Consider the following 23,975-nt stretch of genomic DNA (forward strand, 5'->3'; position numbering starts at 1 on the left):
AACAATATTTGGCTATATTTACCATGTCAAATGTAGGCCAAATTAGGCTCACACACTGGTTAGCCAACGCTGATTGTGCTGTATATTTACAAAAAGTGGTCCAAATTTGGTGTAATGTATTTGGGCCATATGTGCTATGTCATATGGTCCAGATATATTTTAAGATAACTGGGCCACATTTGTTGCAACATATGTGGGCCACTTTTGGTTTACACCCAAATTAGTGTTTGTTGACTGTGCCACATTTTTGCCAAAGGTAGCCCACATTTGTTTTGTGATATTTGGGCCATATTCACTATTTACCACATTGGCCACTTTAGGGTCACATCCAGATTAAACATTGCTGTGAGCACCGAATTTTTGATTAAAAGGCCCACACGTGATTTGGGATATTTTTGCCATATTTGCTATTTTACATGTGGGCCACTACAGGCTTATACAGTATCCATTTTGACCGGGCCAATAGAAGGCCAGCAGTGCCACATCACTGCCTGAAGTGGCCCACATCCGGATGCTATCCGGGCTGCCGAGCTCCAGCCGGCGGTCGATGTGGCAACCTCATCCTCAGGGCTCCAGCATAAAAAGAACAGCTGATTCACAGTGTTATTTAATCTAAAATCAATTACTTCAATGTTTTAATATTGAACATGAGAATGTGTGTACAAATGTATGTATTTTTGATGCATAAGGGGCGAACGATTCATGAAAAAATGTGTTCGAACTTTCAGAGCATGTGCATCGTCGGAATAAAGAGACTAAGATTTCCATTGTATTGTACTGTATACAGGCCATTTTTGACCAGATTAGAATTCAGATTTCCACTGTCAAGAGTTGTGGGAAGCTATGAAGCTCCATCATGTTTCATCAACGTCAACCAGGAACAAAGATGGCGAGCCAACCTACGTAACTAGAACAGGATTTATTCACCCTAGTTAATCACAATCGGACTTCGAGAGTGTTGGGAGAAGTTTATCTTCCACACCAGAGGTTTGAAGTATTTTTTCTCCTTGACTTAAAGGGGATATGTGCAGAAAGAACTAAGATTTAAGTGAGTGTTTCAATTAATTATTGTTTCAACTGAATATTTCAGCTTATGTTAGTGAAACTGACATTTTGTTGATTTAGTTCATATTTGTTTTTACTGTTATATCTGATCTGCATTGCATTGAAGGTTCATTTTGTGTAAAAAAAAAAAAAGGGGGTTTAAACTATAAATTTCCTATCGGTCACAATGAGAAAGGGAAATTAAAATTCTGAAATGTAAACATCAATTAAACAACCTAAATAGGTGAAATTTTAGGGAATTTAGGAAAAAATTTAGTCTAAACTTAGACACAGCCTAGTTAACACTGTGCAATCACATTCTTGATTAATTACTCAAACTTACCTTAAAGAAATGAGAGCATTGGCAAAATATATTGGGGAGGATTTCATTGAAGTCCTCCAGGGGATGATAACTCATATTCAAGAATCAGTGAGCTCGGCTCAAAGTCCGGCACCAGCTGTTACTGAGATCAGCAATACCGGTGATGACTGTGAATTCTACGGCTGATGACATCACAGTTAGCAGTATTAAAAGCTGTCCTCAAAGGAAAAGTCTGAGACAATGAATGAGAGGAAAACCCAAACCCAGTCCATTGTTGATTTCAACTTTGGTGATTCAACTATCTCATAATTCACTCTCAGGATTTTGGGTGTATGAATAAGGTCAAACACAGAATAAACCTTGAAAATACCTTGTAACACCTTTCAAACATTGGGCCAGACCTATTCATCCCGAGGATCGAGATGATGTTAAGAAGCACTTGCAACAATTACTTGATGTCGGAATTATTCGTGAATCTGAATCTCCCTTGTCACCAATTGTGGTGAGGAAGAAAAATGTTGATATTCGGCTGTGCATTGACTATCAAAAGTTAAACCAGCAAACTATTAAGGATGCATATGCTCTTCCAAAATTGGAAGACATTTTATGGACTTAACTGAATCACAGTGATTTTCGGTCCTTGATCTGAAACCTGGTTACTATAAGGTTGAATTAGCAGAAGCCGATAAAGAGAAAACTGCATTTGTGTGTCCATTCAGGTTTTATGAATTTAATCGTACACCGCAGTGAGTTATGAATACATAACTGTCTTTTCAAAGAGTCTAGAGAAGCATGAGGAGAGTTTTTGAACAGGCTTAAGGAGTATGGCTTAAAACTAGGTCCAGAGGAATGCATTTTTGCACATACTTCTGTGAAATATTTGGGCCACATAATTTCTGGTCGGGGGTAAAAACTGATCCTGCAAAGTAGAAGCTGTAAAAACTTGACCGTTTCCAAAAACTTTGAAGGAACTCATGTCTTTCCTTGGTTTTCTCGGTTACTACCACTGATTTATTAATGATTTTGCAAAGAAAGTGAAACTGTTAAATTAATTGACATCTGGGTATCCCCCAAATTGGAAGAAATACGAGGCAAAAAGTAACGTTGAATATCGAAATCAGAAAGATCCTTTTGAAGCAGAAGGAGTTCTGCTTCTCAGGAAGCCTTCGATCTGATAATTAAAGAGCTTATGACTGCACCCATTATGGCATTTGAAAACCCCACAAAGTTAAAATCTAGTTGTGTCACCTTTAGCATTTATTGCAAGTTGCCCAGGTCCTGAAACAGCAAAACATCACCACACCATCCCAGTGCCACCACCATGCTTGACTGTATGTAAGATATTCTCCATCCATCCATTCATCTTCTATACCACTTAATCCTTTTCAGGGTCACAGTGAAACCTGGAGCCTATCCCAGGGAGCATGGGGCACAAGGTGGGGTATATCCTGGACAGGATGCCAATCCATCTCAGGGCACAATCACACACCCATTCAGAAATACCGACACTTTGGACATGCCAGTCAGCCTATTATGCGTGTCTTTGAACTAGGGAAGGAAACCCCGCAGCACAGAGAGAACATGCAAACCCAGTGTCTTTTTTGCCCAGTGTCTTTCTGATAGTGGAGTCATGTTGTTGAAAGTTCTATTTCAGTTGATTTGATTGAACAGGGCTGACAGTAATCAGACCTGGTTTTGTCTAGTCCAGCTGAACCCCATTATGAATGCAGTGTATTTTATTTTTACTCAGGTTGCTTTGTTTTATCTTTGCTTTGCTTTGTTTTAGAAATTTTGTTTACATTTCTGAAACAATTTAGTATTAGATATACACAAAACAGAAGAAATCAGGGTGGGGTAAATACTTTTTCCACAGCGCTGTATCATTTCTCTAAGCTAAAGGTGAAAATTTGGTGGGTTCATAAGCGTAGAGACATTTGGTATACTTGGATGTTAGGATGTTGGTTCCCCATGCTTAGGTTTCAGGACTACTTTCTGCCCCTCCCTATTATCTATGCTAGGTTATACTGCTGGAGTCCCTGCTTACACTCTGATCACAATGTACACCTTTTCAAATCACTATAACACAAAAGCACATTATAATTTGTTCTCTCTCTTTCTCTGTTGAGCTAAACATGTTACATCTGTTGTCTAATGGGGTGCAACTGCCAGATCCCGACTCTTCTGCCTGCTGGACCTGCCTGGTAAATCTGCTTATAGCTTCTTGCACTTGTGATTCACTTGCTGCTGCTGTAGATGGTCCTACATGAATATATTAAAAGTTACTTTGGAAGGTCCCACGTGGGTACCCTAAGGACTGCACTTACCGAAAACAGTTTATGTGCAACACTCACCTGTTCTTCACTGGATACGTTCACTTGGATACTGTAGACTTGTACCTAAAACATCTGTTGTAATCATAAAAGACCCCTAATGTTCATAATAAACAACCTTTGTACACCCCTAGTACTATTTGAGTTTATAGTATACAACTGTGTAAAATGAATGACTTATAATCACACTGTTCTGTGTCACCCAGACAAGGATGGGTTCCCTTTTGAATCTGGTTCGTCTCAAGGTTTCTTCCTCATCTCATCTCTGATTTGCTCATTAGGGAACTAAACTTACTCAGACATTCAGATTTCTGTAAAGCTGCTTTGTGACAATGCCTATTATTAAAAGCACTACATAAATAAAATTGAGTTGAATTGAATAGTTAGCCTAGACTTCTTCTTAACTTGCTTCAAGAGCATTTTACTATAGACAGGTATTCCTAGCAGTAACTCTAGATATTTGTGAAATATTACTAATAATTGCCATTTGTATGACTTACACTGGCAAACATTTTAGGCGGTAAGAATAACACAAGTAATATGCCTATACATAAATCGATACATCCATATATATTCATATACATTCATGGATTTTGGCTTTCATGTGTAGACTATATTCTTTACAGGCTGTTAAAATACACTGAACACTGCAACATTGATGTGTCACAAAATTTCACCAATATCAAGACTTCATTAACTCCAATTAAAAACAACATTTACAACAAATAATTGCCAAGCAACAATAGCAATTAATCACATGGGCTCTGCAATTAAAAACACAATAAAAACCTTTCTCACACACAGACAGGCATCCTCAGCTGTACCTTTACATGTCAGTGCACAACCCTTACAGCTGAACCTAATTCTAAAATCCACATGTGCATACAAATTTCTTATTTTTACAGTGCTGTGAAAAAGTATTTGCTGATTTCCTGATTTCTTCTGTTTTCATGTACATTATATTTCATATTAAATAGTTTTAGAGCGTCAAACGAAATACAACATAAAACAAAGGTAACCTGAGTAAACACACAATACAGCTTTTATTTATTTATTTTTGTTTTGTTTTATTCAATACCTATCACCCACAAGAAAAACTAATCACCCCCTTAAACTATGCCACCATTAGCAGCAATAACTGCACCCAAACACTTCCAATAGCTGGAGATCAGTCTTTCACAGCGCTGTGGTGGAATTTTGGCTCACTCTTCTCTGCAGAACTGCTTTAGTTCAGTCACACTGGAGATTTTTCGAGCATGAACTGTCCATTTAAGGTTCTGCCACAGCATCTCAATTGGTTCAAATCAGGATTTTGACTAGGCCACTCCAAAACTTTCATTTTGCATTTTTTGTGCCATTCAGAGGTGGATTTACTCCTGTGCTTTGGATCACTGTCTTGTTGCATAATCCAGTTGCACTTGACTTTCAACTTACGGACTGAAGACCAGACATTATTCTCTTTTAGGATTTTCTGGATTTTCTTTCGGGATTCATGTTTCCCTCAATTATTGCAAGTTGCCCAGGCCCTGAAGCAGCAAAGCATCCCCACACCATCACACTTCCACCACCATGCTTGACCACAGGTATGATGTTCTTTTTGTGGAATTCAGTGTTTGGTTTACGCCAGATGTAACGGGACCCCTGTCTTCCAAACAGCACCACTTTCGACTCATCAGTCCACAGTCATATTTGGAGATAACGGCTCTCACTGTGGTTCTTTGGTGTCCCAGAGCCTTTGAAATAGCTTTGTAGCCCTTCTCACACTGATGTATTTCAATCACCTTCTTCCTCATCATTTCTGGATTTTTTTTATTATTATTTTTTTTCAAATTTCGCATAGTGTGTTACTGGGTAAGACCTTTTAACCAACTTAATGCTGTTGAAAAATTTCTATTTAAGTGTTGATGTGATTGAACAGGGTTTGCAGTAATCAGGCCAGGTTGCATCTATTCCAGCTGAACCCCATTATGAATGCAGTTTCATAGATTTAGGGAATTAGTATCTACGAGGGCAAATACATTTTCACACAAGCCCAGTTGATATTGGATAACTTTTTTTTTGCTTCAATGAATATAATTTAAAAATTCTATTGTGTGTTTCTTCAGGTTGCCTTTGTTTTTTTCTTAGATTTTGTTTTAATTTCTGTATTAATTTAGTATGACAATATACACAAAAACAGAAAAAATCAGGATGGGGCAAATTCATTTCACAGCACTGTATTAGTGCAAGTATGTGGAATGGTTTGGGCAACCTACATCAGCTGACTTCTTTTAGTATGATATACATAATGCCACTATAGTACCGTACTCCCTTTACTGATTTTCTTCATGAAATGAGATTGTCTTCCATATGCGTAGAGATTCTGTAATGTGTGTGTGTGTGTGTGTGTGTGTGTGTGTGTGTGTGTGTGATATAAAGAGAGAGAGAGAGAGAGAGAGAGAGAGAGAGAGAGAGTTTCAGGGGTTCTTAAGGCGAGCCATTCCTGGGTTAATAAAGGAGAAATTCTTGAACATAGTCTGGTCCACGCTGTTGATTAGGGTCCTATCAGCACAGGACAGCCGAGGCTTCTCATTAATGAACTCCTTATCAAAGTTACTGCAATCACTTGGTGATTTCTACAAACGAGAGCAGAAAGAGAGCAGATTTAATGGGTATCATTTGAATGGAGACAGATATAACAAATGCATTCAAATCTGTGCTATCTATTGCTTTTCATTGCTCTATTCTGATCCAAAAACCAGACAGAGTAAACAGTTTACATATGGGTGTTTAATTTTGGCCACATAGTGACATTGTGGCTGCACCTTCCAGAAAAATATAGGCAACAGCTGTTTCTACTTAATTGACTAGAATAACTACTGTTCAGATTTAATTAATGGAAGTCACTATTTCACTGGCAGTGATGTTTGGGTGGTGGGAGAGTGGAGGGTGGTAGATATAATGTGAACAGCTCTGAATTTGAAGGGGAGAAGGGGGTGTTGGGTAGATGTCAGTGGGGAAGCACTGTGAACTGTGGCCATGCCTTTTAGTGGAAGATTTAAATATGACACTGACTAAGTGCCAAATTATGGACTAATTTACCCCCCCAAAACCCAATAATGTTAATAGCAATCTAACATAATAGTTTTAGACACCTATTGTTTATTTCACAAATAACTAACATAAAAATATTTTATACTGCATAATATAAAAAGAGATAACCAAGGTCAATAGGACATCCAACCCCAACTTAGCTTAGTGTTTTAAGCTTACCACAGTGGGTCTGAATGGTGGCTCCACCTGCCGCTTTTCCAGTGCACTCCAGTCAGTGTCTCTGAAGAAAAGATGTTGTCGAATATTCCCCTTCACACCTAGTCTCCGCTCCGGCTCCCGCACAAAGAGCTATAACCAAACCCATACAAAATGATCAGAGAGTCATGTCATCCATTTCCACCACTCATGGCACACAAGGCCTCATTCGCCTTTCACACATTGGCTTATCTGTTTTAAAATGTTGATGTACAATCAAGTAAGAAAGCAGTATTCTTGATGACCATTTGTGCACATGTCTCTAACAACATTTTGTACACATCCTCATAATGGAGGCGCTCAGGAGTTTGTTCATAAAGTTACAGTGCATAGAATTTTTGTTGGTTACAAAAAAAAAAAAAGATTATTGAGTCAGGGAAGAAATACATACTTTATAATATAAAATACCTGAGCTACTCCGAGTCACCCTGACAATCCTGTCATACTGAATGAGCTAAAGAATCCAATATTATACTATAACAAGAAAATGGATTGAAGCATTATGCGCTTTAGGTTTTTTTGTTCTGTAATTTGGTCAATGATAGTCAGACAGTTTATGATTAGGGCATTTGCATCATTAACCAATGATTAAGCTGTTTTAGCCAGCTGGTTAGTTTGTATAATAATAAAATATATATTAAAATATAATTGAAAACCTGCTTTTCACATACAATTCCACTGTTTATATGAATATATATTTTTTTAATTGAGTAAAATACTTTTTAAAATACCTTAATGAGAATGTCTCGTGCATCTCTGGTCAGCCAGCGTGGGTAACAAGGGTCATCTGTGCGGATGGACTGGAACAGTTCCTCCTCGTCATGCCCATGGAACGGTGACTGACCGATCAGCATCTCATACAGAAGGACTCCAAATGACCACCAGTCCACTGAGGTGCCATATTTCTGCCCAAGCAAAATCTAAAGCAGGACAGAGTAAACAGTTTATATCTGGGATGTTTAATATTATCCGATGCTGCACATTATCATTTATCATTCTTCTCATCATTATTATCCAGACATATTGTGGCCACACCTGTTTGAACTTAAATGTCTATTGGGTATAACTTTTGTTTAGCTGGACTTAAAAACCAGCAGCCCCACTGGCCTTTTGCAGATAAGACTGAATACATGATACCATAATAAATTTTTTTTTTATTTCTAATTAAATTTTCATCAGATTTATTATAAAATACACTATATGGCCAAAAGCATATGGACACCTGACCAATCACATCCATAAGTTCTTCTCCACCAACCTTGACAAACCAAGTCTTTGTGGAGCTTGATTGGTGTAAGGCAATTTCCACTGAAAGGAAATCTTAATGGTAGAGCAACAAAGACATTCTAGACAATTCTGTGCTTCCAACTTTGTGGCTTTGTTTGTCCAAACAGTTTGGGGAAGGCCCACATATGACTGTGATGGTCAGGTGGCCATTAGTGTATGTGCTCATGTTCTAATCTAAAGCATTAACAATATGAACACTACTGATAGCAAGCGATGAGTGTTTCACCTCAGGGGCAATGTAATCTGGAGTTCCACAGAAGGTGGATGTTCGAGCTTCTCCCAGCATGTTCTCCTTACACATCCCAAAGTCAGCAATCTTAATGTGACCATCGATATCTAGCAGAATATTATCCAACTTCAGATCCCTGCAGAAGAATAACACAATGCCAATTCCTTGTACACAGGTCAAACTCATTTAGTTATACAGTACGACCATGTTTATTGTGATTACCTGTACACAATGCCTTTTAAATGTAGAAACTGCAGACCACAGATGATCTCAGCAGCGTAGAACCTATCACAGTGGTGAGACAAAATAAAGAAGAGATGAAAAATAGTTAGGGGTGAATTTCTTTTCCCAGGTGTCTCTGGGTGTACATATTGTAGAATCATCATGAGTGTCTCACGTGGAGCGCGGGAGATCAAATCTGTGGCAAGCCTGGATGTGGAACATTAAATCTCCTCCATTTAGATACTCCATCACGAAGAACAGATTCTCCTATAGTGAAAATCCCCAAACATAAATATATAAACACACACAGAAATATCTAGATTTTATGCATAAAAACATGTATTTGTGCTGTATGTCTCCATGTGCAGGTTTTACCTTGGTCTGAAACGTGCAGTAGAGGTGTGTGAGGAAGGGATGTTCCCAGGCAAGAGACAGAACTCTCCTCTCGACCATAGTGCACTCCACATCATCGTCCATCAGAACAACATCTTTCTTTAGAGCCTTCACTGCAAAGAACTTCCCTGTGGTTTTCAGCTCAGCAAGAAACACCTATAAAAACATGCACACAGACACACACAGGAAATCTATATTCAAATGTAGATGCAATGAACATCAAAGAAACATAAGAAAGAATTTAAAGTCTTAAGTGTGTAATAAAATTGTTGTGTCCATATACCTACCTTGCCAAAGCTGCCCTTTCCCAGCATCTTGTGCAGGGTAAAGTCATCCAGGGTGAATTTGTGGTGCTCTTTGTGTGGGACAGCATACAGTGGCTCTGAATATTCACTGAGATTACGACTGAGACTGTCGCCCTCTAACGGTGAATCCCAGGCTACACCCTGCTGCTCTGAAAATGGCACAAAAATAGAGATTCAGAGTACTCATGATACACTACACCACAAAATAAATGGCACAAAATGTATCACAGTCTGTTATTTTTTGTGAGGCTCATTTTTCTCTCTATATAAAAACAACATCATCAACAACAACAACAAGACCATGGTATATTTATTTTACAGGATGTCCCAAATGTCTCCACAGAGGGGAAATAATTGACACTTAAAATATTTTTTTTTTTTAGCAAAATGTCTTCCAAAATTGTTCATACTTAGTTTATATATGTATATAATTGGAAAAGTGCAAATGGAAAAGAAAAGCAACATTTAGAATCTCTTTCATTTTTTTCATTTTGTATTTTAGAGTTCTATAATATTTGAGACAGGAAGCTTTTTGTCTAGCATGTATTGCCAAGGCCTTTTTGTGCACAGTGTTAAAGCCAACACACAAGGGCAAGATCTGAATGAATGTCGTATTAGGGCTGTCAATCAGAAAGGTAAGATTTACATAGATTTCTGGATGAAAGCAATATTAATAATTTAATTTAACATTAAAACACTAAATGGCTAAAGACTGAAGCATGAGTACATAATTAAAATAACAATATTTTACTAGGCAGAATTATTTGAAAATCTCAACATTCAATGAACTCTTACACATTTTACTTTTGGTGTTTTGTATTCATCCGTGATTTCAGAAAAAGGGAGATCATATATGTTGATATGATTATATGATGGTGGTTATCCATCCATCCATCCATTTCCCATACTGCTTATCCTACACAGGGTCGTGGGGAGCCTGGAGTCTATCTCAGGGAACTCGGGACACCCTGGACGAGGTGCCTACCCATCACAGGGCACAATAACACACACATTCACACACTACAGACAATTTGGAAATGCCAATTAGCCTAAAACACATGTCTTTGGACTGGTGGAGGAAACCTGAGTACCCGGAGGAAGCCCCCGAAGCACAGGGAAAACATGAAAACTCTGCACATGCAGGGTGGAGGTGGGATTCGATCCCACAACCCCTGAGGTGCAAGACCAACATGCTAGGTAGTTAACCTGTAAACCTAAAAGTTTCACTAAACCATATTTTTTTTCTTAGAATAGAAGAAAAGTCCAGGGGTATGGAAGCACTGGGGATTCAGATTAGTGACAAGCTGTTATGCAGTATTATTAGGTTACTATACAATATAAAAAATATGAGGTACTATATTATATATTACATCCTTTTTTTTTTAAATAGAGGAGCTAAGACTGATGAAAGACCTTAGAAGAGCAGTGGGGTAGCATTGAGAAAACAAAGATCTCCTAAAAAGAAATTCCCAGGAGATGTGTACAGTAATTCAGTGTGAGTAGTAGAACATATGGAAGCTAGACATACTGATGAAAAAGAAATCACTTTTGTTTGTTGCTCAAGCTCAGGAATTAGATGGCAGTTTTCTTTTTCTTCTTTTGTTGTGAACATCTAGATCTCAGTATTGAACCTCCTGGATCACATTTAATCTATTTGGCTTTTTTCTGCAATCAGTAACCTATGACTTCCTTCGTGAATTCCTTCATAATATTCGTCTTCATAATCAATGTCAACTGCCTCATCTACTTCAAAGTAGAGTTGCACTACACTGCATTACGTAAACAGACTTAAGTTATGGTATTCTCAAGAGGAATTAATGTTGTGTAATGGTATGTGTCTGTAACTTTAACTCACCACACCACTTGAAGGGAGCGTTTCTCTACAGTGAGGCTTTCAGTAGAACATTTTAATCAAGAAAGCATAAATAAATAAAAAACAACTGACTTCTTCCTTTATTGATTGTACCACTGGCGATAAGTCTCCTGCCATGTGTGTGCGTGTGTGTGTGTGTGTGTGTGTGTGTGTGTGTTTGTGCGTGTGTTACCTTTGCGTGGTAGTGGCGGTGCTGGAGTAGGGGTTAAAGCCTGTGTTGGTATGGATGACACATAGCCCGAGGGCTCTCTGGCCACTCCAGCCTGTCCTACACCTACCGGTCCCTCACGTCCGATTATATCATTATCTCTGGAGCTCCGGGCCTGTGACATGCACACACACACACACACACACACACACACACACACACACAATGCCAAATATTTTACACTTTGGATCTGTCTATTAGGTTATATCTTCTTATGCTTACTCATTTATATTCTAGATGCATTTTGAGGCTGTGTAAAATATTGTACTGTTTCAATGATAATTAACATAATGTTCAACCTGCTGAGTGCTCTCAATCATAGCCAGAGCCTCGGCCATGAGCTTCTGGTTGACACCACAGAGGTTTGCTACTTTCTTTTGACATTTGTGATGGACATTCATGCCACATTCTGCACAGAAAATATACACACAATCACACAAAATAAGATTTTTTTTTTTACATGGCTCATAAACTCATTTCTTTTTCTCTGATTTCTCCTTTTCTTTGTTTTTACTTTCAATCAAAAATGTTCTTTCAGTTTGTATGCAATGTCTCTTTGTCCCTTTGTATTTTGTTCGCTTTTTCTTCTCACAAGCTCTTAGATGGACTTTAACTGTCCAAAAAAAGTAACTTTATATAGTGCAAACATATTCCTTTTTGTCCTCCGAAGAATAGCGTCTGTGGAATGATAGACCTACATTACTCAAATTTAACTTCAAGTGACAGAATGCTACAATTAAACTTTTTTTTGACACATTTCCAATCAATATGAGAAGATTTTCCTCATTTGCACAATATACATAAAATTCTGCTGACAAATACAACTGATCTTTTAGCTAAAATTAAGCTTAACTTTATTAAACTATACTGTTCATGAATATAAATTAAACAGTGAAAACAACAAATGAGTTAATGTGGGAAAATAACTTACTTGGTTTTGGTGTCCCCTTACTTCAGTCTGACCCTAAGTGGTCACATGACTTCTGACATTGTATTGAAAGGTCATGTGATCTCTCACCTTCACATTTGAGGCCCTGACGTGCCAATCCCCAAAGCAGCGTGCCACAATGCTCACAGAAGGTCGGACTCTTATAGTTATACACCTTAAACCGGTGAGGCATATCAATCTTAAAACGCTCTTTATGGATCTGAAGTAGAGACACATAGATTTATTACACATGTTTACATTATTATATTATTATAATACACTATTATTAGAAATTACACATGTAGAGAAAAGTTAGAGTTGGCAATCAAACATGCATGTACATTTTTATCCACATATAACTAACTATACTGTACATACATGTTACATATTGTGTACTTATTACACAGCATTGTTGAATTTCTAAATTGGATGGGGTTGATTAATGTTCAATGGTTCAAACGGTTTATGCTAACATGCTTTTTCTAATATATTATCATTCCATAGTTAAAACGCATCCACAGGGATTTGTATGGCAGATGCTCTGCATAATCAAAGACTAATAAAAACGATTTAAAAAAAAACATGCTATTTAACCAGCAAAATGTATGACCATTGATATGAAGCAGCTATTTGTTAAGACACATTTACTGAACATTTATGTAAGGAGTCTCAGGGTTCAGCGCTTTGTGAAGGTCAACGAGCTTTCTGACACGTCTTCAATTTTTTGTCTTATTAAGCTCATGTAAGAGAAGAAAAAAAAAATCCTGCTTAGGGAACAACTGTGTACGTCTATAAAGTACGTGATAAAAAGATCTAACTCATCTCACGGATGTTCCATAAGTCTAACAATAAATGGTTCAAGTGCAGGACTTGTCATTCGTAAATAAATGATAAATTGTAATCATTAGCAAATTGCTGTGGTGTAAGAGGAATAAAACACTCCTATAACTGCTGTTATAGGAAAATAATCCAGTTCACATCAACACACATCACCCCAGTGTGGATTATTTTCCTGTAACAATACACCCCTTCATGTTTTATTCCTTACATAGTTTCTAGCTGGGAACACACACTTTTTCTTCCTCTAAAAAACAATCTTGGTTGCAAACACATGATACTACAACAAGACGAGCTGTTGACTATGACTTCATGAGTAAAGGATGTGAAACAAAATGAACCAACAGAGCACAGAGTGTGTTTTGCTGTCCATGTAACAATAAGACAGCTCTGGATGTGTCTGAAATAAGCAGAACTGAATGCATGTATGAGTTACCATTGTTTCTTTGCTGTTAATGGCTGAGCCTGTACATTTGGCAATCACTTTGTCAATGCACTTCTTATGGATGGCAGCATTGCATTCTAAATGACATAGAAATAAAAGGAGAGACAGAAAGAGAATTAGAGTATTGAATATATTTATTATATACGATTAAGGGGCTGTAAAAATGATGTATACTCACGTCGGCACTGATATCCCTGCTTATTCAGACCCCTGGGAGAAAGAGAGAGAGAGAGAGAGAGAGAGAGAGAGAGAGAGAGAGAGAGAGAGAGAGCGGGTTATTACTGCTAATAAAGATACTTCTGCTCACAACCTTCATTCATATTGGAGCATCGAACTTCCCTTCAGTACGTTCTCAATAAATGCAGGTCATCACATTATTATAAACACATGTTTCTATTGTTTACAATCAAATAAAGCTTATTAACTGAGTGAAATTAACCCAATGTGTGCAAAGATCTTCCACATGCTGGGTTTAAAGGGAGAATTTAATGGATTTAAAGGGGTGCGAGTTTTTGCTTTAAGCAATTTTTAACATTTTACTTTTTTCTTCAGTACTTTATTTTTCTTCACCTTGCATTTCACACAACTTGTCCAGCGAAAGTAAAACAACAACAACAACAACAACAACAAAACATGAGATATGACCCATATAAATGCTAAAAATAGCTGCCGTTAGATTTTGCTGAAGCAGCGAAAACAATTGGGTTTATAAAGTCAAGATTAGCCCCCAGGAATGACTCTTTCATTTCTGTTGTGTATTTGAGAGGTGAATATAACCATACATACCAAATACACACCAAAATGTTCTAGGAAATAACACAGAGAGCCTTTATTATGTCAAAGTGTTCAGCAGCTAGTGACGCAGATACAGTATGTTTGAATACAGGGACAGTAGGAGTTGCTGCTCTATGTGTTTCTCTTTAACCCCAAGCTTACTCTGTTCTGATTGAGATGTATTCACACATGTTATTTAATTTCGCTGAGTTATTAGGAGTCTTTACTCCAAAAAGGGATTTCTAATGATGAATTAGATACGGTGGCTTAGTTAGCACGTTCGCCTCACACCTCCAGGGTCGGGGGTTCGAGTCCAACTGTGGCCCTGTGTGTGGGGAGTTTGCATGTTCTCCCCGTGCTGTGGGGGTTTCCTCCGGGTACTCCGGTTTCCAAAGACATGCATGCTAGGCTGATTGGCATGTCCAAAGTGTCCGTAGTGTATGAATGGGTGTGTGAGTGTGTATGTGATTGTGCCCTGCGATGGATTGGCACCCTGTCCAGGGTGTACCCCGCCTTGTGCCCGATGCTCCCTGGCATAGGCTCCAGGTTTCCATCCTTCCCTGAAGGAAGGATAAGCGGTATAGAAGATGGATGGATGGATGGATGATATGGTGAAGCTTTGTGTAAGCTTTCTGTTTCTACAGCATACCAAGACATCCTACACAATTGGGCGCATCCTATACAACTTTGTGGCAACAGTTTGGGGTCGTACCAGACAAACTCCTTGCAGACCGAGCAGAAGGTGGGTTGGGGGAAAAATGTAGCAGTGAACTCATGACACTTCACCAGGTGGACTTTGGCCTGTTTGATCGCACCACGTCGTTGATGCAGCGCAAACGTTCCCTCTCTCTCTTGCTCTGGCTCTCCATCACCATTTCCCTCACCATGACCTGCATCTAAATACAAAACCACACACATGCAGTGAAAGTATGTGCTTTTAGAATATAAATACAAATAGATAGAGGTGATCAGACTTAACACCTTTTCTGTTCGTGGAAATTCTATTCTGTTACCATTGCAGGTAAATAATTATGCGTCCCCAAAAAAGGGTGTATTTTTGCAGTTGACAATGTCTGCAGCTTTCCAAACCATGTACAATCTCATTTGGCCTTTTGACTGGTTTTGGTGTCAGGTTGACGGTACTGCCCTCAGCATTTAAAATGGCTTTTTGAGGAAAGCCTGTGCTCTGTAGAGAATTTATTTCACTTGAGCAGGTATTGAGTAGCTATTGTTTTATCCATGGAATATCTCTTTTTATTTAATTTTAAATGTATTATTTCGAAGTGCAAAGCCACGTGCAATGCCATTTTTAAAATCTGGGAATTTAAAAATGTTCATACTTTTAATACCAATTTTAATTATGTCATCTGATTTGAATTAGGAGATTAGCATGAAGTATTCTGAATTAGTTGCTTTTTATGTACTGTAATGAAATACATACTGCACTTTTTCACAGTATTGTGGTCCACTGTCTGTGTATACTGGCAAGTGAGTGTATGTGTGTATATAATTGTGTATGCAAGACAGACTCACCTTTTTTTTCCAAGAAATAACGCGCTTCCATCAACAGACGACCCTGTGGCTTTAGCTCCACCTTTATTAACACAGGAACAGTGTGTTTCAAAGACGAAGCAATCATGTACACACAAATTATTGTATTATGTTATGCATTTCAGGTTTCATGAGAATCCATCAGTCCATTTATGAGCTACAATTAAGTCGACCACTGACCGTATTATAAATATATACAAAATTGTGTACAGTTTTAGAAACCTTTTTTTTTAATATTATGCAAATTATACACAATAAGCTCAATAAGCAGCATGAAAAGTTCTTTGGGATTATTTTCTCTTTTCCATGATTATGTGGTGAAAGATACAGTATCCTCCACTAATATTGGCACCCTTGGTAAATATGAGCAAAGAAGGCTGTGAAAAATTATCTTTATTGTTGAACCTTTTGGTCTTCTGGTAAAAAAAACAAAACAAAACTCTGTTCTCATGGATATCAAACAATTGGTGAAAAAAAATTGTTAAATATATGTGTGGCACAATAATTGGCACCTTTTAAGTCAATACTTTGTGCTAGCTCCCTTTGCCAAGATAACAGCTCTGAGTCTTCTCCTATAATGCCTGATGAGGTTGGAGAATACACGATGAGTCATCTGAGAGCGTTCCTCCATACAGAATCTCTCCAGATCCTTCACATTTCGAGGTCCACGCTGGTGGACTCTCCTCTTCAGTTCACCCCACAGGTTTTCTATGGGTTTCAGGTCAGGGGACTGGGATGGCCATGGCAGGACCTTGATTTTGTGGTCAGGAAACCATTTTTGTGTTGATGTTGATGTATGTTTTGGATCATTGTCCTGCTGGAAGATCCAACCACGGCCCATTTTAATCTTTCTGGCAGAGGCAGTCAGGTTTTCATTTAATATCTGTTGATATTTGATGGAGTCCATGATGCCATGCATCCTAACAAAAAGTCCAGGTCCTCTGGCAGAAAAACAGTCGCAAAACATTAAAGAGCCACCACCATATTTAACCGTGGGCATGAGGTACTTTTCCATATGGCTATCTCTCTGTGTGCGCCAAAACCACCTCTGGTGTTTATTGCCAAAAAGCTCTATTTTGGTTTCATCTGACCATAGAACCCGATCCCATTTGAAGTTCCAGTAGTGTCTGGAAATCTGAAGACGCTTGAGTTTGTTATTGGATGTGAGTAGAGGCTTTTTTCTTGAAACCCTTACAAACAACTTGTGGTGATGTAGGTTACAAAAGCCAGCTATGTCCAATTGATAAACTGAAATTAAATTGTTCTGAGGAAAATGTTCTCTGTCAATCATCAGGATGACAAATTTGAACGTTTGATAGCATTTCAGTCCTCTTAAGTATGCAAGTACATGCAAAGGCACACACACACACACACACACACACACACACACACACACACACACACACACACACACACACACACACTTACCCAGATCTCAAGCTTGCCATTCTCTTTTTTGCAACGGGAAGCGAGTGTGTCCAGCTGCACCGTAGCCTCTGTCTTCAACTCAGCTGTTTTATCTTTCACCACTACATGCATCACTCTCCCTCTGTGAACATGGGCATCGAACGTGCTGCTCCATGGAGGGTACATAGTGGGACGCTTCTGTTTATACACCTGACCCTTTTCTAAAGGAAACACACACACACACACACACACACACACACACACACACACACACACACACACACACACACACACACACACACACGCACACACACAGAGCAAATCAGCACGACTCTGCCAAAGAGTCTTGATTATAATAGTACTTTGTATTACAGTTCAGTTATCATTTGAAAGCCAGTCTTTGGCTTTGCAAGAAGGAAACAATACATTATATTAATGTATATAATGGGCATGTCTAGCATTTAATCAGATGTACAGCTTACAGGAAATTCTTAGAACTAATCATCACAATTATACCGAGCCTTATAAAACTGCAAAATATTACACACCCCAGAATATGAAGACAGTGTAGTGAATACTGATCAGAATCAGAATCTCACACTCAGAAAGTAAGAGTAAACCACAGTATGTTAAACGATAAATCTCATCAAAATGTGGTAAAGTAATATATTTATCAGTCACTTAGTTCAAAATGTCCACATCTTTGAACCTACATAACACACATGACTAAGGTGTTGCAACTACTAAACAATATCTGGTCTGTGCGGCTTCTATTGGTGCCTTTTCACTGATTAACAAAGTACGCATCAACAAGCCAAAATGTAAACAAATGTTACCAATAAGTATATAAGCTGTACAAAGTGCAGCTCAATGGTAGGTATCTGATAAAAAATTTAGATAGGTGTAGCTTCCAGAACTCTAAGTGTTCCTTGTGAGGAGGACGAATACTTAAGAGCACTTTCCACAACTTTAGGTGAAACAGTTACACACCACTTTAGTTTAGTATCAATTTTCACTTTGCACTTACCATGCACTGACAGGAAATACATGTAAAACATACAGAGTAATAAATGTGGAAGTGCGGTTTAGTGTGGGTGTGAATTGACACAGAGGTGCATGGGTACAAGCTAGCACAGTAAATACATATATGCCCAAAACATATTTATGTGATCCCTTTCTCTGTCTTCTTCTCACTCTTCTTTCTCCATATGCAGTGAGCTGAGCATGTGTGTGTGTGTGTGTGTGTGTGTGTGGCCATGAAAAAGCAAAAGCCAAATAGAAAGCAGTGAGCGAGCTGGAAAGCTGCGATGTGATTTCGTTTGAAAACGTTTACCATGACAAGGGCATGAGCACAAAGAGAAAAGCTTACTGTCGCCTCTGAAAGTATTGGAACAGCAAGGCCAATTCTATTGTATTTGCGATACACTGAAGACATTTGGGTTTGAGATCAGAAGAAGACAATAAATCAGAGTTTCAGCTTTCATTTCCTGATATTTACTGCTAGATGTGTTAAACAACTTAAAATATGGCCACACAAAAATATCAGACCACACAAGGTGAGCAAGTCTCTTCTTCAGGAGCTGAAATGAGTGGTTTTCATTTTGCGGTGTGGCCTCAGTGTTTCTACACTTGAGGTCTTTTTTGAACGGTGGATTGTGATAGCTCCACCCCAGGCCTGTGGAGGTTGTTGGTGATGTCACTAACTGTTTTGGGGTGTTTGTTAACAGCTCTCACAATGTTTCTGTCATCGACTGCTGTTGTTTTCCTTGGCTGAACTGTTCCATGTCTGGTTGTTAGTACACCAGCTCTTTTTCCACAACATTTCAAATTGTTGTACTGGCTATGCCCAATGCTTGTTCAATACCTTTCTCAGCTTCAAAATGGCTTGCTTTTCTCACATCTCTACATGTTATTATTATTATTTTTTTAAACAACAAATGCAGCCTTCACAGGTAAAACCTAAGGCTCAAACCAAGAGTAGAGGTATTCAGTGGTATTAATTCTTTAAACAGTCAATTTCACAGGGCACACCTGAGCAGAAAGAAACACCTATCTTAACACCTATCTTAACACCTGTATTATTTTTTAATATTTATTTATTCATGCCTTCATTAATTTTTATATTTATTTATTCCAGCATATATTTATTTCCGTATTTATTTATTTATACATTTATTTCTTTGTACTTTTTCATGTGCAACATGCAAATGAGGAGGCGGTCCTTGTGCAGCTCCAGCGCATCATTGGTTGAGAGCTCACGTATAAGCGTCAGGTCTCACTAAGCGATCGAGATCGAGAGTTTTCGAAGAAAATGGCGGCAAGTAGCAATGCACTGTCCAAATTGCTACGGGATGTGGCAGTTAAACTGGACTGTTGTAAGTTATTTTCACAGATTTGCATTTCGTTGAATTATTTTGAAGTGACCACGATTTTCCAGAAACAATGTTCTGAAGAGTTCCTCTGTTTCCTCTTCAGCGTGCATACGTGAAATCATGACGTTTTCTCCTGTTGCTGCGTTAGTATGAGCTTTATCACCGCGTGTGTTTGTTTATAATGTTATTACCTACTTTCCATCAGCATAAGGTATATTTCACATTGTTTATTTGCAATTAAATGCAGGATTTAAAGTATAGAAAGTATTGTTTTCAGAGGTTTTATTGCTAAATTGGTAGTCAGATGTACCTGCTAGCTTACGCCCTGTTTTCAGAGTTTCTGTGTGACAGCTAACACGTGTAGTTTAATTAAACTATGTCACCAGCATCACTGTAGTGCTTTATAAATCCTCAGAAGGTAATATACAGGGGGAACCACTTTTCACTTTACTTATGTTTTGTTTTAAAGTTAGTTGAATTTACCACATATATTAGCACAATTGTGGTATATGCATAATTTAGTTAAATTCTTGATTTGCCAATAAAAATATTTTGTTTTTACATTTAAAGCTTATTTGTAACTGTAATTAGTCTGTGTGGCAGCGGTCGCGCGTCAGCTGAGGACAGAGAGGAAGTCCAGGTAAACCTGTTCCCCCTGTGTTCTCAATGGAAGGGACTGATCTATAAACGAAACTTGTTACACATAATGATGGCACTTAAATACATCACCAGTATCACTGTGGTGCTCTATAAATCCTCACACTGTAATATACAGGGGGGAATAACTTTACTCCTTCCTCCAGGTAAATCTGTTCCCCCTGTGTTCTCAGTGTAAGGGACTGATCTATAGATGAACTACATTTATAGGTGCACTTCTCAGGAGTAAGTCGTAGTGTGTAACTGAGATGTGCACCCTAAAATAATAACACAGACTACTTATTGTGCAGTACAATACAATTTATTTGTATTTGCAACAAAACTCCAAGGTTGTGTGACAAAATAACAACAACAACAACAACAACAACAATAATAATAATAAACTTAAATATAAATGACCATCCGAACAAGAGAATGCCCCTGAAGAACTAGGCATTTACAGTTCTAATTGTGACATATTAGTTAAATAAACTTGACGCAATTCAGCAATAAAACCTCTGAAAACAATACATTCTCTACTTTAAATCCTGAATTGAATTGCAAATTATCTAACAAACAATGTGAAATATACATTATGCTGATGGAAAGTAGGTAATAACACTATAAACTAACACATGCGGTGATAAAGCTCATACTAACGCAGCGACAGTACAAAACGTCATGATTTCGCATATGCACGCTGAAGGGGAAACAGAGGAACTGAACTCTCCAGAACATTGTTTCTGGAAAATCGTGGTCGCTTCAAAATAATTCAACGTAATGCAAATCTGTGAAAATAACTTACAACTGTCCAGTTTAACTGCCACATCCCGTAGCAATTTGGACAGTGCATTGCTACTTGCCGCCATTTTCTTCGAAAACCCTCGATCTCGATCGCTTAGTGAGACCTGACGCTTATACGTGAGCTCTCAACCAATGATGCGCTGGAGCTGCACAAGGACCGCCTCCTCATTTGCATGTTGCACACGGAAAAGTACAAAGAAATAAATGTATAAATAAATAAATATGGAAACAAATACATGCGGGAATAAATAAATAAAAGTTAAAAAGGATAAAAATAAATTTAAAAGTAAATACAGAAAATAATAAACGAAGAAAAAAAGTATTACAAATATAAATTTAAGATTACATTTAATTAAAAATGAATTATGTTCGTTTTATCGAGTCATTTATTCCTTAATTTATTTTCCTATTATTATATTTATCCATCTACATGTCTATCTATCTATCTATCTATCTATCTATCTATATATATATATATATATATATATATATATATATATATATATATATATGTGTAATTTCTCCATACTAAACATCATATGACAGCTACTGTATGTACTGTATGAATTGGTGAGGATGAAGCCTAACCCATGCTTTCGCTGAGGGATGTGAAGCCAACTTCTGCATCTTTTCCAACAGCTGCTCATACTGTATTACAAGACAACCTGACACATTTTGAGGAAAAGGGCTATCTACCCTCTTAGACAAACACGAGTGGTTAGTGTCGCAGTTATTGACAGGGGAGAGAGTAATCATGCTAAAATTCAATATCCTTGGAAGAGGAGTATGTAATGTTAAGTAGAAAACAGAAAACCAACAAGATGCCTTGGTTGGCACCACTGTTGTGGATTACAGAACTGAAAATTTTTTATCTGCTCTTGTGGGTTTTATATACTATGAAACAGAAACTAACACTGGTCAAGTCAGTCGGTAATAAGGGTAAACCCTTAAAATGTGCTGCCAAAAACAGATATGAATCCTGCCATTCATTTACTTTGATTCTCATTATTATACTTTTCTATTATTAAGCTTTTTTAAAGTAGGTTTCATGGCAGAGACCGATACAGTAGACTGCAAAATTATTGTTGGTTAGGTTTCACTCTTACATTCAATTAAAAAATATATATAATAATTTACCTGTCTGTGTGTATGTGTGTACTTATTACTTATTATCGAAAATGCATGCATGCAATGTGCATGTGTGCTGTATATACTGTACAGGCAGTGACGAATTAAAGGAAATAAAACTAAATAAATGTGTCTTGGTAAGGACTGGGCCACCATTAGTTACCAAGACAGCTTCAATGCACCTTGACATAAATTCTATACTGTACTGGATGGATGAACACCATTCTTTCCAAAGATATATCCTCAACTGGTGTTTAGGTGATGGATTTTGAGTCTAGCAAAATCCCACATAAATGTTCAGTTGGGTTGACATCTGGTGCCTGTGTAAACTCTAGAGACTGTTGAGCATGAAACTCCCAAGAGAGCAGTTTCTAAAATACTCAAAACAGCCTGTCTGACACTGACAACAATGCTATGGTCAAAGTCGCTTAGATCACATTTTATCCCTTGTTTCGATGTTTGATATGAAAACTGGATAAGTGCATACAATAGATGATCAGATGTTCTGATCAGATGTTCCTATTAAAGTGGCTGGTGAGTATATTATTATAATACCCATCAAACCACTCAGTGATCCCTCATGCCCTGTGGATGCCACTGGTTTTTATTTAATTTGTCACCAGGAAGTATACACAGGGTTCCTTACGGAACTCAGCATATACTTCCTTGTTTTATGTTCAAAACTCAAACAGACGCACTGTGTAAACTCTAAAATGTACACTACTAATACCAGCAATGCTCTGCATATACCTAAATCTAACCCTTACCTTAACCTCAGTAACCAAAAGAAAATATTTTCAAATGAAATCTCTAAAGACAGTATTTTTTGTGAAGACCCGGTCATTTTTGGCTAGGGCTACATATGTGTACACTCATGCACAAACACAAACACACACAGTCATACCTGTCTCCACAGCCTCCTTCATGTAGACAGCACAATAAGGGCTGAGCACCTCTTCATGGTAAGCGAGTCCCGGGTCCATCTCAAAGCTGGAGAAGCCAATCCTCAGAAACGGAGACATGATCTCACACACTCAGCTTCTCTGTATAGTGTTCAATTTCAGAAACGGTGTATTATGTCAAATTCTCTCAGCAGGGCTGACCACAGCAGTGCCCTTCAGATAATCTTGACAATGCCAGTGAAGTCCATTCCTGGATTTATGTAACACAGAAAGATTCCAGTAGAAGATTGAGGGTTTTTTTTTAAAATAACATCTTAATATAGTAGCACCCACAAGTGTGTGTGTGTGGGAGCATTTGTGCACGTGTGTATTTCTGAGCTCAGAGAACTGGCTTGGCACGGCGACCCCTTCAAGAGTTACTCTTCTGCTGGACTGGGAGTGAGTGAGTGTGTGAGTGTGTGTGTGTGTGTGTGTGTGCGTGCGTGTGTGTGTGTGTGTGTGTGTGTGTGTGTGTAAAGCTTTAGGAAATGTCAGCTTCTGATCCGCCTCTGTGCCCTTCTGTGTGGGGCAGAGTTAGAGAAAGGGATGGTGGGAGCACAGAAGATTCCAAGATCTTGTTCAGCCTTTCTTTATTTGCAGAGAAGCCTGAAAAATGGGAAAATATATTCAGTGCTACGGTGCATTTCACAA

General features: G+C 38.1%; 1 protein-coding gene across 2 annotated transcripts in view; it reads right to left on the bottom strand.

Annotated features, from left to right (window-relative positions):
• Window positions 1–4,247: 4,247 nt before the first annotated feature.
• The window catches only part of prkcq (protein kinase C, theta), a 29,046-nt gene continuing 9,318 nt past the window's right edge, over window positions 4,248–23,975 (bottom strand). For both annotated transcript variants that reach the window (XM_053688283.1, XM_053688284.1), the window contains exons 2-18: window positions 23,288–23,930; window positions 17,465–17,664; window positions 16,019–16,079; window positions 15,198–15,381; window positions 13,890–13,921; window positions 13,703–13,788; window positions 12,520–12,649; window positions 11,801–11,910; window positions 11,466–11,616; window positions 9,403–9,569; window positions 9,098–9,271; window positions 8,898–8,989; window positions 8,723–8,785; window positions 8,498–8,636; window positions 7,716–7,904; window positions 6,949–7,077; window positions 4,248–6,311 (exon numbers count right to left, since the gene is read on the bottom strand). In XM_053688283.1, coding sequence (XP_053544258.1) covers window positions 6,153–6,311; window positions 6,949–7,077; window positions 7,716–7,904; window positions 8,498–8,636; window positions 8,723–8,785; window positions 8,898–8,989; window positions 9,098–9,271; window positions 9,403–9,569; window positions 11,466–11,616; window positions 11,801–11,910; window positions 12,520–12,649; window positions 13,703–13,788; window positions 13,890–13,921; window positions 15,198–15,381; window positions 16,019–16,079; window positions 17,465–17,664; window positions 23,288–23,405 — 2,184 coding nt within the window. In that variant the 5' untranslated portion in view covers window positions 23,406–23,930 and the 3' untranslated portion in view covers window positions 4,248–6,152. The remainder of the gene's footprint in view (window positions 6,312–6,948; window positions 7,078–7,715; window positions 7,905–8,497; window positions 8,637–8,722; window positions 8,786–8,897; window positions 8,990–9,097; window positions 9,272–9,402; window positions 9,570–11,465; window positions 11,617–11,800; window positions 11,911–12,519; window positions 12,650–13,702; window positions 13,789–13,889; window positions 13,922–15,197; window positions 15,382–16,018; window positions 16,080–17,464; window positions 17,665–23,287; window positions 23,931–23,975) is intronic.

Source organism: Ictalurus punctatus, chromosome 19 (assembly GCF_001660625.3).
Source record: "Ictalurus punctatus breed USDA103 chromosome 19, Coco_2.0, whole genome shotgun sequence".
NCBI lineage: Eukaryota > Metazoa > Chordata > Actinopteri > Siluriformes > Ictaluridae > Ictalurus > Ictalurus punctatus.